Here is a 21,833-nt window from a genome sequence, read left to right as displayed (position 1 = left end):
GTGGGTGCATTTGCGCCCCAGGCACAAAACTGGCACAACTCTGGCACAACTCTCGGGAAAATGGCTGGGCATTGGGTGCAGCACATCGACGCGCATGCGCAGACCACGCGCACGCGTGGATGTTGCCTTCTCGAAGAACGACGCGTACGCGCCAAGCGCGCCTACGCGTGGAGGGTCATTCTGCTAAAAATTTTCTAAGTTAAAAGCTGCAGAATTCACAGATTCAACCTCCAATCTTCCGACGGACATAACATCTCTCATTTTAAATCGTTTTTCACCCATTCTTTGAACGGCATGGACATCCCGGATCCAATTTCATTTCTAAACAGATTTGGCACAAAACAGAGATCCGTAGTCCAAGTTATATCCCGTCAAAGTATGCCCAAAAACCATATTTTTCATACAAACCACAAAGTGTCATTTTCAAAACGAGCCATTTTCAACTCTTTTCAAAATCAACCAAAACATGCCAATTTCAACCCTTTTTGAAACCAATCAAAATATACCAAAATCAACATCAAGCCTCCTCAACTCATACATTAACACTTTACCACGATTCACAAAACCGCCATATAACCATCTTTACCCATTTCAAACAAATGGCTAAATTACAAACATATCAACATGTCATACATCCTTCCTCATCCCAATTTCCAACAATACTATTTCCGATCAACCATCATTATACATAACCAATATCATACTCACTATCACATGGTTTCACCCCCAAATCAACCTTAATCATTCCACAAGCATATATCACAACATACATATCTCTCATGCATTATCATACCATCAAGGCATCAATAATCATACTCACATATATGACCACATAATATATATCAACCAAAATCAAACATACTTCATCTATACAATTCACCCAAAATTACCAATTTCCACACTTCAACTCCTCAAACCTCATTATTCAATAACCAACCCAATCATTCATATATTCATTATATGAAATTCATCCAATCACTTGTGTCATCATACAATGCACACATCAACTTACCTCCCTTACCTCTTTCCGGCCTCCGGCCTAAAATTTACGGCCTCTGGCCCAATTTCACAATTTAAATGCATAAACCACAAATTAATACTCATTACCCAATACATCAAATTTTCAATACACCAAGCATACAAGGCCACACAATTCTCAACCCAATCATCAATTCACATTACATACCAACTATGCATATTTGCATCAACCATTTACACAATTCAAACTTAATCCTAGGGGCATCTAGCCTAGGAATTCTCATCACACCACACGGTACTTAAATGAAACTTAAACCGTACCTCTTGTAGCCAAAACAATTGAGCCTCTTCTTTGGAAGTCTCCACCAACCTTAGCCCCAAGCCTCACCAAAGCTCCTCAAGCAACACCAATCTCCCAATTGTGCACCAAAACCATCAAATGCACTAACATAACCAATATTACATATATACATCAACCTAGGGCTCATAAAAATGACAAATCACAAGGGTTGGAGGGTTTCTTACCTTAACCCACTGAAGTTTGTGATGAATATCACCCATGGCTCATACTAGAGCACTCATAAACAATCAAAATCACAACGTTTCCTCAAAACCCAAACCAAATTCGAATTTGAAGAGGAAAATGAAAACTGGGCAGAGGACAGTGGATTACTCACCACAAAACCGAGATAGAATTGTAGAGGATGAGAAGAGCGACGCGTGGCCTCAAACGGCTCGTCAATCGGAGCTCCGTAGCTCAAGTTATGGTGGTTTGAAGATCAAAGAGAGTTAGGTTTTCTCTCTTCTCTTCTCTCTTCTCTATTTCAGCGTCCCAACCTCTCTTTTAGGGTAAAATAAGTTGAAATGCTCATAACTAATGTTTATATATGTTGGATCTTGGGCCCACTTAGGCCCAGTTCACTTATTTTTGTCCGTTGGCCCAATTTTGGACCAAAACCTTTAAGATTAGCGCTCTAAATCGCACTTCAAATATTTCTACCTCCCCTAATTATAATTCCTCATTTCTTAATCTTATTTACTCATAATTAATTTTCTCAGCTGCAGTACCAGATAGGTCTCAGCTGGTACTGCCGATCAAAATTCCACTGCGCGCTTTTACGCAGAAAACTATGTCTTCCGACTGGGAAAAATTCACTGAATCCAAATATCATATTGAAATCATCAAATTCCAATTGCCAAATCTTCCAACCATATTCGCTCCTACTTAACTCATTATTTAATTAATTTCGGTTAGACCGGGTATTACACGTTTAGCCCGTGGGCTAGCCCGTTTAACCAGTCATTTTTTTTGGGTTAATCGGGCTCAACCCGTTTAGCCCAAAATTTAAACAGACTTAATTTTAGAGGCAAAGCCTGTCTATTTAAATGGGTAAACGGGCTAGCCCGATGGATTTAATCTATTTTGACGACCGATCTGATTAATCAAGTTGCAAAATGATTGCAAGAAAAATAGTGCATCATATCATGCTTGTGATCATTTTTCTTTGAATGTTAAAAATGATGGTGCTTTATAGTTTTAAATTTTTATTAATTTTTTTTATTTTTTACGAAAAATTGTTAAATAATGGTTGAGAAGAATAGGGTTTTAAGTGTATTTGGATTATGTACTCCGTATTTAAGGAGAATGAGAGAAGGAGAGAGCGGGAGAGAGCGTTTGAGGGCGAAACACGGTGAGGAAGATGGCCATGCCATTGAAAGAGATAAGGGGGAGAGCGTGGGAGGGTTTGCATCAGGTGTGAAGGAGGAATCAAGTAAGGGCGACCTTAGTTCTAGGGTGACTTTCAAGATTTCTTTCCGTGACAAGGTTATTGGCTCTACGGTAGCCTCAGGGATAAACCGGGTTGAAGCTCTAGATAAGGATTCCATAGCAGTTGTCACCAAAAAATAAGGAGATCCTATGCCTCCGAAAGTTTGCTTTTCCGAAGAGGCTAGAAACCTCCTTTCTGAACCATACAAGGAGGCAATTGTGATTAAGGTTCTTGGAAAAAACCTTAGTTACACGGCCATGTTTCACAAATTGAAAGGGGTATGAAGGATCACCGGTGGATATGAAATCTTGGATGTGGGTTTTGGGTACTTCCTTGTTAAATTTGATTGAATGAATGATCGAAAAAAGGTTTTACTAGGGGTGCCATGGATGATCTTTGGTCACTATATTGCGGTCAAGCCATGGGCACCAGATTTTAAACCTTGTGAGAAAACTTTCAAGGAGACTATGGTTTGGATTTGGAATGCTGGTTTGAGCATATGGTTCTATCAGGAAAAAGCCATGATGAGAATTGCTTCTGCTGTAGCGAAACCAGTCAGGGTGGATTTGGCTACTAAGCCGGCGGAGCAGGGAAAATTTGCTCAGGCTTACGTGCAAATTATTCTTGGTTTGCCGGTGGTCCGGAGTGTGATTGTCGATAAGTTTGAATATAAGGTGGAGTATGAATGCTTACACCTTATTTGTGACAAGTGCAATTATTTCGGGCATTCAGCAACTGACTACATAATGACCCCGATAGAGTAAAAAAAGGTGGATCAAAAGGAAACATCAGTGACCGAGACGGCGGCTCGGGTGGTGCAGTGATGAGCGGATAATTTATACGCTTTTTGGCATTATTTTTAGGTAGTTTTTAGTAGGATCTAGCTACTTTTAGGGATATTTTCATTAGTTTTTATGTAAAATTCACATTTCTGGACTTTACTATGAGTTTGTGTTTTTTCTGTGATTTCAGATATTTTCTGGCTGAAATTGAGGGACCTGAGCAAAACTCTGACAAAGGACTGCTGATGCTATTGGATTCTGACCTCCCTGCACTCGAAATAAATTTTCTGGAGCTACAGAACTTCAAATGGCGCGCTCTCAACGGTGTTGGAAAGTAGACATCTAGATCTTTCCAGAAATATATAATAGTCCATACTTTATTCGTGATTAGATGATGTAAACCGGTGCTCAACGCTAGTTCCATGCTGCATTCTGGAGTTAAACGCCAGAAAAACGTCACGAACCAGAGTTGAACGCCAAAAACACGTTACAACTTGGCATTCAACTCCAAAAGAAGCCTCAGCTCATGTAAAGTTCAAGCTCAGCCCAAGCACACACCAAAGTGGGCCCCGGAAGTGGATTTCTGCACTTAGACTTATTTCTGTAAACCCTAGTAACTAGTTTAGTATAAATAGAACTTTTTACTATTTTTAAATGATCTTTGATCAGTTTATGCGATCTTAGACATGGGCGGCAGGCCATTCGACCATGCCTGGACCTTCATCACTTATGTACTTTCAACGGTGGAGTTTCTACACACCATAGATTAAGGGTGTGGAGCTCTGCTGTACCTCAAGTTTTAATGCAACTACTACTATTTTCTATTCAATTCCGCTTGTTTTTATTCTAAGATATTCGTTGAACTTCAACATGATGAATGTGATGATCCGTGACACTCATCATCATTCTCACCTATGAACACGTGACTGACAACCACTTCCGTTCTACCTTAGACCGGGCGCATATCTCTTGGATTCCTTAATCAGAATCTTCGTGGTATAAGCTAGATTGATGGCGGCATTCATGAGAATCCGGAAAGTCTAAACCTTGTCTGTGGTATTCTGAGTAGGATTCAAGGATTGAATGACTGTGACGAGCTTCAAACTCGCGATTGTTGGGCGTGATGACAAACGCATAAGAATCAAGGGATTCTATTCTGACATGATCAAGAACCGACAGATGATTAGCCGTGCTGTGACAGAGCATTTGGACCATTTTCACTGAGAGGATGGGATGTAGCCATTGACAATGGTGATGCCCTACATACAGCTTGCCATGGAAAGGAGTAAGAAGGATTGGATGAAGGCAGTAGGAAAGCAGAGATTCAGAAGGAGCACAGCATCTTCATACGCCTATCTGAAATTCCCATCGATGATCTACATAAGTGTTTCTATCTTTATTTTCTTTTTATTTATTATTAATATTCAAAAACTCCATAACCATTTATTATCCGCCTGACTGAGATTTATAAGATGACCATAGCTTGCTTCATATCAACAATCTCTGTGGGATCGACCCTTACTCACGTAAGGTTTATTACTTGGACGACCCAGTACACTTGCTGGTTAGTTGAGCGAAGTTGTAAAATTATGTTTATACCATGGTATTGAGCACCAAGTTTTTGGGGCCATTACCTGGGAATCAATTTTGAACAACAATTTAAGTATGAATCACAATTTCGTCCACCAAGTTTTTGGCGCCGTTGCCGGGGATTGTTCGAGTTTGGACAACTAACGGTTCATTTTGTTGCTCAGATTAGGTAATTTTCTTTTTATTTTCTTTTCAAAATATTTTCAAAAAAATAAATATTTTTCAAAATGTCCTCACCTGTTTTCGAAAATTTTTCAAAATTTTTAAGAATGAATTCTAGAGTTTCATGAAGCATGTTGAAATTTGGCTGGCTGTAAAGTCATGTCTAATTCTTTTGGATTGAGGTTTCCAATCATCAGCATAGAGGCAAGTTAATTGGAATATCAGCTGTTGTATGTCTGATTTATATCCTAAAGCTGGTTGGCTATTAAGCCATGCCCAACCCTTGGATTGGAACTTTAGGCTAACACTGAAAGATTCTTGGAATTCTTCTTAAAAAAATTTGAATTTCTTATTTTCTTTTTCCTATATGTTTTTCGAAAAATATAAAATAAAAATCCAAAAAAATTTAGAAAATCATAAAATAAAAAAATTATATTTTGTGATTCTTGTTTGAGTCTTGTGCCATGTTTTAAGTTTGGTGTCAATTGCATATTTCTAAAAATTTATGCAATTTTCGAAAATTCATGCATTCATAGTGTTCTTCGTGATCTTCAAGTTGTTCTTGGTAAGTCTTCTTGTTTGATCTTGATGTTTTCTTGTTTTGTGTCTTTTATTGTTTTTCATGTGCATTTTTGCATTCATATTGTCTAAGCATTAAAGATTTCTAAGTTTGGTGTCTTGCATGTTTTCTTTGCATAAAAATTTTTTCAAAAATATGTTCTTGATGTTCATCATGATCTTCAAAGTGTTCTTGGTGTTCATCTTGACATTCATAGTGTTCTTACATGCATCATATGTTTTGATCCAAAATTTTCATGTTTTGGATCATATTTGTGTTTTCTCTCTCCTCATTAAAAATTCAAAAATAAAAAATATATTTTTTCCTTATTTTTCTCCTAATTTTCAAAAATTTGAGTTGACTTAGTAAAAATTTTTTAAAACTTAGCTATTTCTAATAAGTCAAGTCAAATTTTCAATTTTAAAAATCTTATCTTTTCAAAACTTTTTCAAAAAAATCAAATCTTTTTCATTTTTCTTACTAATTTTCGAAAATTTTAATTTAACTTTTCAAAATCTTTTTCTTATTTTATTTCAAATTTCGAAACTTAACTAACAAGTAATGTGATTGATTCAAAAATTTGAAGTTTGTTACTTTATTGTTAAGAAAGGTTTAATCTTTAAATTCTAGAATCATATCTTTTAGTTTCTTGTTAGTCAAGTAATTAATTTTAATTTTAAAAATTAAATTTTTTTCAAAATATCTTTTCTATCATATCTTTTTATCTTATCTTTTATATCATATCTTTTTCAAAATTTTATCTTTTTCAAAAATTTGATTTCAAAATATCTTCTTATCTTTTCAAAATTGATTTTCAAAACTTTCTCAACTAACTATTTGACTTTTTGTTTGTTTTTTATCTTTTTCAAAACCACCTAACTAATTTTCCCTCTCTAATTTTCGAAAATCACTTCCCTCTTTTTCGAAATTTTCTTAATTAATTAATTGTTTTAAATTTTAATTTTAATTTTATTCCTTATCTTAATTTTCGAAAATCATTAACCCCTTTTCAAATTTATTTTCGAAAATTTATCCCTCTCTCATCTTTTTCTATTTATTTATTCATTTACTAACATCTCTCTTCACCTCTCTTCATCTCAAATCACTGCCTCTATCCTCACCCTCGTGTTTGGATTATCCATTCTTCTTCACTCTTATTTCCTTTCTTCTTCTACTAACAATAAGGAACCTCTTTACTGTGACATAGAGGATTCCTCTTCTTTTTCTGTTCTCTTCTCTTTCATATGAGTAGAAATAAGGAAAAAGGCATTCTTGTTGAAGCTGATCCAGAACCTGAAAGGACTCTGAAGAGGAAACTAAGAGAAGCTAAATTACAACAATCCAGATACAACCTTGCTGAAATTTTCAAACAAGAAAAGGAGATGGCAGCCGAACCCAACAACAATAATGCAAGAAGGATGCTTGGTGACTATACTGCACCTACGTCCAAGTTTGATGGAAGAATCATCTCAATTCCTACCATTGGAGCAAACAATTTTGAGCTGAAACCTCAATTAGTTGCTCTAATGCAACAGAACTGCAAGTTTCATGGACTTCCATCAGAAGATCCCTACCAGTTCTTAACTGAGTTCTTGCAGATCTGTGAGACTATTAAGACTAATGGAGTAGATCCTGAAGTCTACAGGCTCATGATTTTCCTTTTTGCTGTAAGAGACAGAGCTAGAGCATGGTTGGACTCTCAACCTAAAGATAGCCTGGACTCCTGGGATAAGCTGGTCACAGCCTTCTTGGCTAAGGTCTTTCCTACTCAAAAGCTGAGCAATCTTAGAGTGAATGTTCAGACCTTCAAACAAAAAGATGGTGAATCCCTCTATGAAGCTTGGGAAAGATACAAGCAGATGACCAAAAGATGTCCTTCTAACATGTTTTCAGAATGGACCATGATAGCTATATTCTATTATAGTCTATCTGAGTTCTCTAAGATGTCACTGGACCATTCTGCAGGTGGATCCATTCACCTAAAGAAAACGCATGCAGAGGCTCAAGAACTTATTGACATGGTTGCAAATAACCAGTTCATGTACACTTCTGAGAGGAATTTCGTGAATAATGGGATGCCTCAGAGGAAGGGAGTTCTTGAAATTGATGCTTTGAATGCCATATTGGCTCAGAACAAAATGTTGACTCAGCAAGTCAACATGATTTTTCAAAGTCTGAATGGATGGAAAAATGCATCCAACAGTACTAAAGAGGCATCTTCTGAAGAAGAAGCTTATGATCCTGAAAACCCTGCAACGGTAGAGGTAAATTACATGGGTGAACCTTATGGAAACACCTATAAGTCTTCATGGAGAAATCATCCAAATTTCTCATGGAAGGATCAACAAAAGCCCCAACAAGGCTTTAATAATGGTGGAAGAAATATGTTTAGCAATGGCAAGCCTTTTCCATCATCTTCTCAGCAACAGACAGAGAATTCTGAGCAGAGCACCTCTAACTTAGCAAATATAGTCTCTGATCTGTCTAAGGCCACTTTAAGCTTCATGCGTAAAACAAGGTCCTCCATTAGAAATTTAGAGGCACAAGTGGGCCAGCTGAGTAAGAAAGTCACTGAAACTCCTCCTAGTACTCTCCCAAGCAATACAGAAGAGAATCCAAAAAGAGAGTGCAAGGCCATTGATATAGTCAATATGGCCGAATGCAAGGAGGAAGGGGAGGACGTGAATCCCAATGAGGAAGACCTCGTGGGACGTCTCCCAACCAAGAAAGAGTTCCCTATTGAGGACCCAAAGGAATCTGAGGCTCATATAGAAACCATAGAGATTCCATTAAACCTCCTTCTGCCATTCATGAGCTCTAAAGACTATTCTTCCTCTGAAGAAGATGAAGATGTAACTGGAGAGTAAGTTGCCCAATATCTAGGAGCTATCATGAAGCTGAATGCCAAGTTGTTTGGTAATGAGACTTGGGAAGGTGAACCTCCCTTACTCATTGGTGAACCAGATACATGGGTTCAGCAAACTTTACCTCAAAAGAAACAAGATCCTGACAAATTCTTAATACCCTGTACCATAGGCACCATGACCTTTGAAAAGACTCTGTGTGACCTGGGTCAAGCATAAATCTTATGCCACTCTCTGTAATGGAGAGGCTAGGGATCATTGAGGTACAACCTACCATATTTTCATTGCAAATGGCAGACAAGTCAGTAAGACAAGCTTATGGATTGGTAGAGGACGTGTTGGTAAAGGTTGAAGGCCTTTACATCCCTGTTGATTTCATAATCTTAGACACTAGGAAGGAGGAGGATGAATGCATCATCCTTGGAAGACCCTTCCTAGCCATAGCAGGAGCTGTGATAGATGTTAACAGAGGAGAATTAGTCCTTCAATTGAATGGGGACTACCTTGTGTTTAAAACCCAAGGGTGTTCTTCTTTAACAATGGAGAGGAAGCATGAAAAGCTTCTCTCAGTACAGAGTCAAACAGAGCCCCCACAATCAAAATCTAAGTTTGGTGTTGGGAGGCCACAGCCAAACTCTAAGTTTGGTGTTGAATCCCCACATTCAAACTCTAAGTTTGGTGTTGGGAGTCTACAACATTGACCTGATTACCTGTGTGGCTCCATGAGAGCCCACTGTTAAGCTGTTGACATTAAAGAAGCGCTTATTAGGAGGCAACCCAATTTTTATTTATCTAATTTTATTTTTCTTTTATTGTTCTTTTGTGTTTTATTAGGTTCATGATCATGTGGAGTCACAAAATAAATACCAAAATTAAAAACAGAATAAAAAATAGCAGAAGAAATAGCACACCTTGGAGGAAAGGCTTACTGGCGTTTAAACACCAGTAAGGAGCATTTGGCTGGCGTTTAACGCCAGAACAGAGCATGGATCTAGCGTTGAACGCCAGAAATATGCAGCAATCTGGCGTTTAAACGCCAGGATTGCACACTGAGGAAAGCTGGCGTTCAACGCTAGTTCCATGTTGCAGATGGGGCGTTGAACGCCCAAAACAAGCATAAAGCTGGCGTTTAACACCAGAAACAAGCATCAATCTGGCGTTAAACGCCAGGATTGCACTCAGATGGCATTTTACATGCCTAATTGGTGCAGGGATGTTAAATCCTTGACACCTCAGGATCTGTGGACCCCACAAGATCTCCACCCACCTCAACTCACCTTCTCTCTTCTTTACCAATCACCTCAATCTCTCTTCCCCATCACCTCTTCACCACTCACATCCATTCTTCTTCATCTTCACACAACACAACCCTCTCTTCTCCTCCATGGCCAAATACACACCACTCTCCCTTTCCTCCATATCCTCTTCTTCTTCTTCTCTTATTTCTTCTTTTGCTCGAGGGCGAGCAACATTCTAAGTTTGGTATGGTAAAAGCATAGCTTTTTTGTTTTTCCATAACCATTGATGGCACCTAAGGCCAGAGAAACCTCAAAAAAAAAAAGAAGAAAAAGGAAGACAAAAGATTCCACCTTTGAGTCATGGGAGATAGAGAGATTCATCTCAAGGGTCCATAGCTCAGTAATAGAGCATTTGACTGCACATCAAGAGAGCCCACTCATGGACCTCATCAAGAAATCCCTGAGATGCCCCAAGGGATAAATTTTCCTCCATACAACTATTGGGAGCAACTAAGGATAAGAGCACCAAAATTACTAGGGATCAAGCAACAAAAGCAAGGAAGAGACATAGAGGAGCTCAAAGAGCACCATTGGTTCTTCAAGAAGAAAGCGCCACCATCACTAAGGTGGACTCATTCCTTGCTCTTATTTCTCTATTGTTTGTTTTTCGTTTTTTTATGCTTAATGTTTATTTATGTTTGTGTCTTTATTACATGATCATTAATATCTAGTAACTATGTCTTAAGGCTATAAATAATTCCATAAATCCTTCACCTCTCTTAAATGAAAAATGTTTCTAATTCAAAAGAACAAGAAGTACATGAATTTTGAAATTATCATTGAATTTAGTTTAATTATATTGATGTGGTGACAATACTTTTTGTTTTCTGAATGAATGCTTGAACAATGCATATTTTTGATCTTGCTGTTTATGAATGTTAAAATTGTTGGCTCTTGAAAGAATGATGAACAAAGAGAAATGCTATTGATAATCTGAAAAATCATAAAATTGATTCTTGAAGCAAGAAAAAGCAGTGAAAAAGTAAAAGCTTGCGAAAAAAATGGTGAAAAAAAAGCCAATAGCCTTTAAAACCAAAAGGCAAGGGTAAAAAGGATCCAAGGCTTTGAGCATCAATGGATAGGAGGGCCCAAGGAATTAAAATCCAGGCCTAAGCGGCTAAATCAAGCTGTCCCTAACCATGTGCTTGTGGCATGCAGGTCAAAGTGAAAAGCTTGAGACTGACTGGTTAAAGTCGTGATCCAAAGCAAAAAGAGTGTGCTTAAGAACTCTGGACACCTCTAACTGGGGACTTTAGCAAAGCTGAGTCACAATCTGAAAAGGTTCACCCAGTCATGTGTCCGTGGCATTTATGTATCCGGTGGTAATACTGGAAAACAAAGTGCTTAGGGCCACGGCCAAGACTCATAAAAGTAGCTGTGTTCAAGAATCAACAAACTTAACTAGGAGAATCAATAACACTATCTGAAATTCTAAGTTCCTATAGATGCCAATCATTATAAACTTCAAAGGAGAAAGTGAGATGCCAAAACTGTTCAGAAGCAAAAAGCTACAAGTCCTGCTCATCTAATTAGAATTAATATTCATTGATATTTTGGAATTTATAGTATATTATCTTCTTTTTATCCTAATTGATTTTCAATTGCTTGGGACAAGCAACAATTTAAGTTTGGTGTTGTGATGAGCGGATAATTTATACGTTTTTAGGCATTGTTTTTAGGTAGTTTTTAGTAGGATCTAGCTACTTTTAGGGATGTTTTCATTAGTTTTTATGTAAAATTCATATTTCTGGACTTTACTATGAGTTTGTGTGTTTTTCTGTGATTTCAGATATTTTTTGGCTGAAATTGAGGGACCTGAGCAAAACTCTGACAAAGGACTGCTGATGCTATTGGATTCTGACCTCTCTACACTCAAAATGGATTTTCTGGAGCTACAGAACACCAAATGGCGCGCTCTCAACAGCGTTGGAAAGTAGACATCTAGAGCTTTCGAACAATATATAATAGTTCATGCTTTATTCGTGATTAGATGACGTAAACCGGCGCTCAACGCCAGTTCCATGCTGCATTCTAGAGTTAAACGCCAGAAAAACGTCACGAACCAGAGTTGAACACCAAAAACACGTTACAACTTGGTGTTCAACTCCAAAAGAAGCCTCAGCTCGTGTAAAGTTCAAGCTCAGCCCAAGCACACACCAAAGTGGGCTCCAAAAGTGGATTTCTGCACTTAGACTTATTTCTGTAAACCCTAGTAACTAGTTTAGTATAAATAGAACTTTTTACTATTTTTAAATGATCTTTGATCAGTTTATGCGATCTTAGACATGTGGGGCTGGCCATTCGGCCATGCCTGGACCTTCATCACTTATGTACTTTCAACGGTGGAGTTTCTACACACCATAGATTAAGGATGTGGAGCTCTGCTGTACCTCAAGTTTTAATGCAATTACTACTATTTTCTATTCAATTCCGCTTGTTCTTATTCTAAGATATTCGTTGCACTTCAGCATGATGAATGTAATGATCCGTGACACTCATCATCATTCTCACCTATGAACACGTGACTGACAACCACTTCCGTTCTACCTTAAACCAGGCGCATATCTCTTGGATTCCTTAATCAGAATCTTCGTGGTATAAGCTAGATTGATGGCGGCATTCATGAGAATCTGAAAAGTCTAAACATTGTCTGTGGTATTCTGAGTAGGATTCAGGGATTGAATGACTGTGACGAGCTACAAACTCGCGATTGTTGGGCGTGATGACAAATGCAAAAGAATCAACGGATTCTATTCCGACATGATCGAGAACCGACAGATGATTAGTCGTGCTGTGACAGAGCATTTGGACCATTTTCACTGAGAGGATGGGATGTAGCCATTGACAACGGTGATGCCCTACATACAGCTTGCCATGGAAAGGAGTAAGAAGGATTGGATGAAGACAGTAGGAAACCAGAGATTCAGAAGGAGCACAGCATCTTCATACGCTTATCTGAAATTCCCATCGATGATCTACATAAGTGTTTCTATCTTTATTTTCTGTTTATTTATTATTAATATTCGAAAACTCTATAACCATTTATTATCCGCATGACTGAGATTTACAAGATGACCATAGCTTGCTTTATACCAACAATCTCTGTGGGATCGACCCTTACTCACGTAAGGTTTATTACTTGGACAACCTAGTACACTTGCTGGTTAGTTGAGCGAAGTTGTGAAATTATGTTTATACCATGGTATTGAGCACCAAGTTTTTGGGGCCATTACCTGGGAATCAATTTCGAACAACAATTTAAGTATGAATCACAATTTCGTCCTCCATGCAGCCACAGGAAGCCTCAAAGAAAAAATTTTTTGAATTTGGATGCAATCCCAAAGATTCAGTAATAGTTGAAAAAATTAGGGAGGAATTGGGTGACACATTGCATGGGAAGGAAGTGGGGTCCCAACATTTGGGAAATGAGGCTGGCTGGACCAAAGTCAGTGGTAAAAGGAGAGGAAAATTGGGCTAATCAAACAAATCCCTACAAACCTCTAAAGATAAAGTGCCGGTGCACTCAAATCAGAAATTGGACTAGAACCATGACTTTGAACTACGTATGAGAGGAGCCAAATCAGCGGTGAAGACCGGGTCAATTGGCAGATCTCAAGCACGCATGGTGTCTTCCAAACAGCAAGGGGTGAAGGGCAAAACTGTCTCTGTTGTAGTGCCGACTTTGACAGCCATTATAAAAAATGGACACAAGAGGTTGCACCCTTCTTCTTTGCAGAATTTGCTGTCGACTCCGGACTGCCGTGGCGATACCAGCAAGCAGCAAATCAGCGAATTGGAAGGGTTGTCAATGGAGGGACATAGACAAACCAGGCAACAACGGAGTAAGGACAAGCAAGTCTTAGGGAGATATAATGGTGGATCTTCATCATCTCGTTAGGGACTTCGGCTGAGGTTGGTCCTTTTTACAGTACAATTGTTTTATGAATTATTTAGATTTAAGCTTTCTATTTTAGAATATTAGAGGGGCATCTAATAAATTGGCCCAGGTTCATAGTAAAGAGTTAGTGAATAAATTTCACCCTACTTTTTTCATTCTATTTGAAACCCATATTTCTTTCGAGAGGATGAAATCTTTTTGGAATAGTTTAGGTTATCAAGGTGTTGGTATTGTTGAGGCTAATGGTCATAGTGGGGGTATCTGGGTTCTATGTTCTAATTCAAATATTTCTGTGAGAGCATTGGGTGTAGTTGATCAATGTATCAGTTTTGAAATCACTATGGGCAATAATTCTAGTTACTGCAGTGTAGTGTATGCTAATCCGCATATACATTGGCGTAAAGAACTATGGGGTGACTTAACAAAGATTGCTAATATGATCCATGGACCTTGGATTGTGTTAGGGGACTTTAATGATGTTCTGTTGCAGAGTGAAGTTAGAGGGGGCAGTTTAGACTTGCCATAGCAGAACAATTTGCGAAAACATTGGAGGATTGTGGGCTGTTTGATATGGGGGCTATTGGAAGAAGATTCACTTGGTACAGGAAGGTGAAAGGTGGGGTGCAGGTGGCTAAGAAGCTTGATAAAGCAGTCTTCAACCAAGACTGGCGACTAATGTTTTCGGAGGCTTATACTGTGGTGCTGGCGCGCCTTCACTCTGATCATTGCTCGTTGTTCACTAGGTGCAAGATGGCTGAGAGGGCTACCAAAGGCCATCGTTCGTTCATACAGGCTGCATGGATGACGCATCCTCTTTTTAGGAATGTTGTTCATACAGCTTGGAATAAAGGAGCTCCGGATGTGGTCAAATGTTTGTTGGAGGTTCAAAAAGATGCAACTAGCACCAATAAAAAGGTTTTTGGCAATATTTTTGTTAAAAAAAGGGAGCTGGAGAGGCTTTTGAACGACATTCAGATTACTCTGGAGAGTCGGGAGGATCAACAGCTTAAGATTAAAGAGCAAGTTTTGCATCAGAAACTGAATGCTGTCCTTCTTCAAGAAGAGCTGTTGTGGTATCAAAAATCTAGAGAACAATGGGTGAGATGTGGAGACAGAAATACAAAATTTTTTCATCTACAGACAGTTATCAAGCGAAAGAGGAACAAAATTCATGGGTTATTTTTGGAGGTTGGGTCTTTGGCCACGGAGACTTCGACTCTAGAAATGACGACAAATTATTTCTTTCAAAAACTCTTTTCTACAAGGGAGGATATTGATCTGGACGCCATGGGGCCTTTTCCTTGCCCGTCTCCTAGTACCGAGACTTGTCAAAAGCTAGTGGAACCAGTGACGTCTAAAGAGGTTAAAAGAGCTGTGATGACCATGAGTTCGTTTAAAGCCTCAGGGCCAGATGGATTTCAAGCAATTTTCTACAAAGAGTTTTGAGACTCTATTAGCAATGATGTGTGTGGACTGGTCAAGCGAGCCTTTGAGGGTGAGCCAATAAATGTGGCTATTTTCGATACTCTAGTTGTTCTAATTCCTAAAGTGGAAGTTCCCTCTTCCTTACGGGATTTTTGGCCTATTAGCTTATGTAATATAATTTATAAAATTGTCACAAAGGTTGTAGTTAACAGGTTCAGACCTTTTCTGTCGGAGATCATTGGTCCTTTGCAAGGAGGGTTCATTCCAGGAAGAGGAACCACAGAGAATGTTATCATTGCTCAGGAGATTATGCACTTTACGAGGAACACCAAATCTCGAAAAAGGACCATGGCATTCAAGATTGATTTGGAAAAAGCTTATGACAGGGTAGACTAGCATTTTTTGGAGGCTACTTTGGTCCGGTTTGGGTTTCCAAAGGCTACCATTAATCTTATATTGAATTGTGTGACTTCCTCTTCATTGGCAGTTTTGTGGAATGGGAACAGGCTCCAAAATTTCAATCTAAAGAGAGGGTTGAGGCAAGGAGATCCCATGTCTCCTTATCTATTTGTACTTTGTATGGAAATGCTAGCCTGCTTTATCTTTCATATAGTTCCCAAGGTTTGTGGAACTTGGTAGCAGTTTCTAGGAACGGACCACGACTCTCTCATTTGACGTTTGCAGATGATCTTTTTCTTTTTTGTAAGGCATCGAAAGCTCAAGTAATAGAGGTTATGCATTGCTTGAACTTGTTTTCTAGAGCATCAGGTTTGAAGGTAAATCTTCATAAGTCGAAGGCCCAATGTTCCAAGAGGGTGTCGAAGAGGAGAAAAGAGGTTATCTCAGGGGTCTCTAACATCCGGTTCTGCAATGATTTGGGTAAATATTTTGGAATTAACATCGGTCATGTCAGAGCTTCCAGGAAGACAGCTCAGGAGGTTATTGAGAAAATTTCGAGGAAGCTCTCTAGTTGGAAAGGATGCCTGTTGAATAAGGCCAGGAGGCTTTGTCTTGTTAAATCGGTTATGGCCTCTATCCCAGTTTATGGAATGCAAATTTCTCTTCTCCCAAAGTATGCATGTAATAAAATTGATTCCTTGATGAGACTGTTCTTGTGGAAAGGCCAAGCGACCGGCAAAGGGCTGCCTCTGGTCAGGTGGGAGGTCGCTATAACTCCTAAAAGGGCAGGAGGATTGGATATTAGGGATACTTCTTGTGCTAACATGGTGCTTCATGGAAAGTTAGTATGGGATTGTCTAAATAATAGTGAGAAGTTGTGGGTGCAGGTTTTGAAGCATAAATATCTCAGGAATCAATCTGGTATGAACGAAAACAGTAGAAATTCTTCATATGCTACATGGAAGAACATTATTAGTGCCTATGAGCATCTCAAGGAAGGGCTTCATTGAAATATTGGGGATGTCCACAAATCAGTTTGGTATGATGAGTGGACTCCTTTTGGTAAGCTTTGCAACCTTGTTCCTTATGTACATATTTCTGAATCATATTTCATAGTGGCTGACTTGTGGAAATGGGTGTCTTGGGAGGTTGATAGTCTTACCACGCCTATTCCACATGAGATTAAGTAGTTTATTTGTGGTCTGAGATATCCTAGTTCGATTGAGTTGGAGCCACAGTGGGAGTGGTGGCCTGCAGCAACAAAAAAATATAGTGCAAAGGAGGGTTATAGATGGTTATTAAAGAAAACATTAAATTGGAATGCCAATAGTAAATGGAACTGGTTATGGAATACAAACATTCCGGAGAAGTTCAAATTTACTATGTGGCTCGGCTTACATGATGCTCTACCAACTGAGACCTTTCAATTCAAGCGGCATTTAGCTACTTTAGATATGTGTAAGAGATGTAACAAGGAACAAGAGACTATGGAGCATTGCCTTAGAGGCTGTGAACGATCAAAGGCAATTTGGCATATGTTGGATCCTAGTATCCTAGACTCGACAGCTGGTACTACTCTTGAAGAGTGGTTTCGGAAGGCCTTGGATAACAATGAGGCGTCTTTTGGTGCAGGAATTTGGTGGGTATGGAGACATAGGTGCAATGACATATTCAATACTGACAACCCTTGGACAGACCATAAGGTTGTTGCCTTGGCCAGAATTACCGCCAAGGACTTACAGGTTTATAGGAATCGAAACAATGCTTTTAGGTCTCTCCGAAATTTCCTGTGTTGGGAACCACTGATAGACAACAGTTTTAAAGTTAATTGTGATGCAAGCTTGTATCTGGATTCAAATTTAGCGGAATTTGGGTGTATTATTAGAGATTCTAAGGGAGATTGGATCTCGGGCTGCTCTGGAAGTATTCCCCCTGGTCTATCATCAGATGTGAATTATTTGCTGTTTGGAGGGTGCTGGTTGTAGCTTGGGATTGCAGTTTGAGGGATATTATATGTGAAACAGATTGCCTTGACATTATGCCCATCATGCATGAGCTTACAAGTAGGTATTCATCTGAAGTAACAGATTTGGTTCACAAGATTCATGAGCTTTTATCTCGTCCTTGGCTTGTTCACGTTGAGTAGGTGTCCCGAGAAGCAAATAGAGCTGCGGATTAGATGGCTAAATATGGTGTCAAGAGTAACTTTAATCATGTTATTTGGTTTGAGCCTTGTGTTGATCTCCAGCAAGTCATCCGTTCGGATATAGGATAATGTTTTTTTTTTCTTTCCATGTTTAAACACAAAAAAAAGTGTATTTGGATTTTTGTGGTTGTAGAAAGAAAATAAAAAGAAAAAAATTTAAAAAGGATAAAATTGCTAATTCAAATTATATTATTTTTAATATAATATAATTATTAAAAAATATTATTTTATTAAAAAAGACTTTTAATCTTAACCAATTTATTCAACTTTTTTAACGTCCAAGTTCTTGGCATCTTAGGCCATGAAGATCCTGAAGATTCTTTTCCATGGAAGAATTCTCTAAAGTTGAAGTATTTACTATTTACCTTGTCAAAAAGAAAGTATTCACTATTTTCTATGAGTATATAATCAAATAGGTTCTCAAGAAATTTTGCGTTGGACGTTCTGGTCCTCCAAAAATTTTTTATTACATTCAAAGTCCCTAAACTTTATATAAGTGAGACATATAGATCCCCCTATTAGTTGTAAGAACCAAAATTTTTACGTATAACCATTTTAAGAAAATAATAATTTTTAACTGTCCAGAGTTGATTAAAAAATATGAAAATGTTATTTTAAAAATAAAAAGGTGAAATTTGATTTCAATTAATTTTTTTGAGTTGGAAAATGTATCTTTTACGAAAGATTTTTGTAAAAAGGCGTACTAGTGCTTAAGCCGGTAGTACTGACTCCAATCTGTCTGGTACAGTGCATTGAGAAAAATAAGATTTTTGAAAATTGAATTTATTGTTAAGGACAAAAATAATTTAGAATTGAAAATCGGGGCACTAATTCTAAAAGTTTTGACCCAAAGTGGGTCAAACGAGCTAAAAAAGCTAACGGGTTCGACCGGGCCCAATTTGGGCCCAAGTCCAACATATATATGTGTTCATTAAGAGGCATATAGCCTCATTTTTCAGAAAAAAGAGAGAAAAAGGGGCCGTGAGAAGAGAGAAGAGAAGGGTTTGGGGTTTCATTATTCCCTCAAACCTTATTTTGCTTATATCTTGAGCTACGGAGCTCCGATTGATAAGCTGTTTGCTGCCACACGAAGCTCTCGTTGAGCCCATTATTTCTAACTAATATTTATAGGTGAGAACTCTAAACTCGAGCTCTATTTTCCTGCCTTAGCATTTTTACGTTTTTTGTTCGAGTTCTTGAGTAGATTTTGTGATTTTGTTTATTTAGGGGTGATCTAGCATTGAAATATTGTTGGATTTTGCCCCTAATCTCGTTAGGTAAGGTAAGTCTCTTCAAACTCTTGTGTTTTAATATTTTGGTTCGCCATAGTGTTGATTCTTGGAATGTTATATGTGTATAGCTTGATAGTTGGTGAGTTTTGGATGTGGTGTTGGTGCTTGAGTCTTGTTGTTCTTGTTGGAATCAAACTTTGGGTCTTTGTGATTTTTTTTTTTGTAAATCGGCCAATGTATGATTTCAGTTTCCTTTATGTAATATGTAATATTTCTGGACACTTAGACTAGTGGCCCATAGGATAGGATTGAAATGGTTGTTGATGATTGTTGGATTGATGATGTATAATGATTTTGATGAATGTGATGATTTTGATGAGATTATGAAGTTGTTATTAATGAATGATGTTGAGTATTGATATTGAGGTTGAATAGTGATAATTGTAAGGATTGAAGATGAGATAGGATGAATGATGTTTATGATTGGTTGAATTGTGTAAAATTGTTGATATTGATGTCTTTGTTTGGAAGTTTGCAATTTTGTTGAATTATGGTGAAAAGATTGAGTGAAATGGAGGTTAAGTTGATTAAAATGCAATGGAACGATAAAGTGTAGTATGTGGTAGTATTTTGTAATGGATTTGAGTAGGTTTTTGGTTTGGGTTGGTTTGGAATTTGGAAACTAGAGAACTTTGATGTTTTTGTGTAAAACTTAATTTTTAGTGAAATTTGGCAGATCATAACTTAAGCCTCAATTTTTGAAATCGATTAGAAATTATTTTAAATTAAAGATGATTTAAAGAGTTTTAAATTGATATAAAATTTGAGAAAATTTTATTTTTTTAGAAGAAGTTATGAATGTTTAAAGTTTGGTGTTTAAAACTGATTTCTGCAACTATACACAATTTTGCAAATCTGGGATGGCATGCGTACGTGAGAACCCCATACGCGGACGTGCGTCTCTGCCAAGCCCTCATGCGTACGCAGCCCTACGAATGCGTACGCGAGATGGGCCAAAATTCGTGTATGCATACGCGGACGTATTGTATGCGTACGCGGATATACCTTTTTCAACGTGTGCGTATGCACGATAGAGGTGTGCATACGCACAGCCCCTGTTTTGCTGAAAAATTATTTTTCTTCGTTTTATAGTAGCGTCATCGCCTCGGGAAGCGCACCACACAGACGCCATGTCATTGCCTTGGGAAACACGCCACGACACTGCCACGTCAATGCATCAGGAAGCGTGTCACGCCGCTGGCGCACTGCCTCGAGAAGCGTGCCAGACTGCCGAGGGCAATGGCTAATAGAGATTGCTAACTAGTAATTAGACCTTAAGGCTAATAGAGATGGGTTAGTGAGCTAAATTGGTAATTTTCTGTATGAGTTTAGAAGACGGAGACTTAAGTTTCTGAGGTTGTGGGTGAACTAGCGAAGTGTTTTACTGGCAATGGCTTGAGAACTTATGAGTGGATGGTAACTTGTGGAATTAAGAACTGATGATGGTTATGATGAACTTGATGGATATTGAAGGATAGTGTGACATGCACTATATCCTTAGAATGTTGAGACTTGAGAATTGAAAGTGGATTGAGATGAGAAAATGGTGATGACTGATGATGATTTGAGGTTGATGAACTTGTTGGATGTGGAAAGTGTGCTAGGCCTTGGAATGATAGTGTGCCAGGTACTATATCCTTGGAACAATTTATGATAAAACATATGTTGTTATTGTTTTCCTTATCTTCCGCAAGAGTGTGCCAGGCACTATATCCTTGGAACATGCACCTTAGAATGATACAAAAGTGTGCCAGGTGCTATATCCTCGGACGTGGCAGAACGGCGACATCCGAAAGGATGTGTCGGGTTGGCATTCATGGACCGACAAATGATATCACGAGTCAATATGATAGGCATTGATCATATACATCTCTTATGTGCTTATTTGCTTTGATTACTTGCAGTTTGCCTAAATGTATAATATGCCTACTTGTTTCCTGTTTTACTTGTTGTATATCTATATTACCTGTGAATTACTTGTTTACATATACTTGTGTTTGTCTAGTGTTGAGGAGGATCAGAAGGCAGTAGCGATGGGATCACACGGAGGTTAGGTTGGCGAAGGCTATGGGATACAGCAGTGTGGTTTGATATTAGTTAGAAATTCCCTAAGTTTAGATAACTCTATTTATGGCTTATGGTTTAAGTTATTTATTCTTATTAAGCTTGAATATCTGTGATGTGAAGTTCTAGGATTACCTTTGGTGTCCCAAAACCTTATATCTTAATTATGGGACAAAAAATAAATCTGCTTGGTTTCCGACTTGGTACAACTCAAAGTCATGATTCTCTTTGGTTTGCACAACCAATCAATTATTCAGAGAATTTTTTTTTGCGAATATATTCTTTTTTTCAGACTTTTTTTTATTCTTTAGTCAATTGAATTGGTTGAATTGTTGTTCATATTATATTAATATTATAGTGAATCAAAATTTCAAGGAGAAATTTCCTTACCTGTCCAATTTCTAATGAATCAAGATAACCATTCGTTCCGGTATAAATAGTTATTATCTGTTCTTCCACAGTGAAAGGAGATGATTGGGATTGTTTAAGTAATTCGCGTAATCGTTGACCTCTGACTCGTATTGACGAGAATTTAACTTCACGAGAA

General features: G+C 38.1%; 3 protein-coding genes and 1 non-coding gene across 4 annotated transcripts; 3 read left to right on the top strand and 1 right to left on the bottom strand.

The window, feature by feature from the left end:
• The first annotated feature begins 2,896 nt into the window (after nt 1-2,896).
• LOC140184858 (uncharacterized) lies at nt 2,897-3,511 on the top strand. Its single transcript, XM_072238048.1, has 2 exons — nt 2,897-3,025; nt 3,116-3,511. Exons 1-2 carry the CDS (start codon nt 2,897-2,899, stop codon nt 3,509-3,511), a joined length of 525 nt encoding a protein of 174 aa, XP_072094149.1.
• Nucleotides 3,512-7,621: 4,110 nt separating this feature from the next.
• LOC112804344 (small nucleolar RNA R71) lies at nt 7,622-7,728 on the bottom strand. The gene has a single exon (XR_003202953.1). It is a non-coding gene; the product is annotated as a small nucleolar RNA R71 (small nucleolar RNA).
• Nucleotides 7,729-14,470: 6,742 nt separating this feature from the next.
• Nucleotides 14,471-15,346, top strand: LOC140184857 (uncharacterized). Its single transcript, XM_072238046.1, has one exon. The coding sequence runs from the start codon at nt 14,471-14,473 to the stop codon at nt 15,344-15,346; it is 876 nt and encodes a 291-aa protein (XP_072094147.1).
• A 16-nt stretch (nt 15,347-15,362) lies between these two features.
• LOC114927754 (uncharacterized) lies at nt 15,363-16,734 on the top strand. Its single transcript, XM_029298691.1, has 3 exons — nt 15,363-15,395; nt 15,524-15,712; nt 15,832-16,734. The coding sequence occupies exons 1-3, from the start codon at nt 15,363-15,365 to the stop codon at nt 16,732-16,734; spliced, it is 1,125 nt and encodes a 374-aa protein (XP_029154524.1).
• The last annotated feature ends 5,099 nt before the right edge of the window (nt 16,735-21,833 follow it).

This window comes from Arachis hypogaea, chromosome 5 (assembly GCF_003086295.3).
Source record: "Arachis hypogaea cultivar Tifrunner chromosome 5, arahy.Tifrunner.gnm2.J5K5, whole genome shotgun sequence".
NCBI lineage: Eukaryota > Viridiplantae > Streptophyta > Magnoliopsida > Fabales > Fabaceae > Arachis > Arachis hypogaea.
Note: the sequence above shows the minus strand (reverse complement) of the source record. Positions and strands in the feature narration are given on the sequence as shown.

What these genes read in the sequence shown, in the direction of transcription:
- LOC140184858 (XM_072238048.1), top strand. Translation starts at nt 2,897, where the DNA reads ATGCCTCCGAAAGTTTGCTTTTCCGAAGAGGCTAGAAACCTCCTTTCT. An exon ending in TGTTTCACAAATTGAAAGGG is followed by an intron (nt 3,026 to 3,115) that starts GTATGAAGGATC and finishes GATCGAAAAAAG; the next exon opens with GTTTTACTAGGGGTGCCATG.
- LOC140184857 (XM_072238046.1), top strand. Translation starts at nt 14,471, where the DNA reads ATGGGGGCTATTGGAAGAAGATTCACTTGGTACAGGAAGGTGAAAGGT.
- LOC114927754 (XM_029298691.1), top strand. Translation starts at nt 15,363, where the DNA reads ATGTGTGTGGACTGGTCAAGCGAGCCTTTGAGG. An exon ending in GGTCAAGCGAGCCTTTGAGG is followed by an intron (nt 15,396 to 15,523) that starts GTGAGCCAATAA and finishes ATTGTCACAAAG; the next exon opens with GTTGTAGTTAACAGGTTCAG. An exon ending in TGGAAAAAGCTTATGACAGG is followed by an intron (nt 15,713 to 15,831) that starts GTAGACTAGCAT and finishes GAATGGGAACAG; the next exon opens with GCTCCAAAATTTCAATCTAA.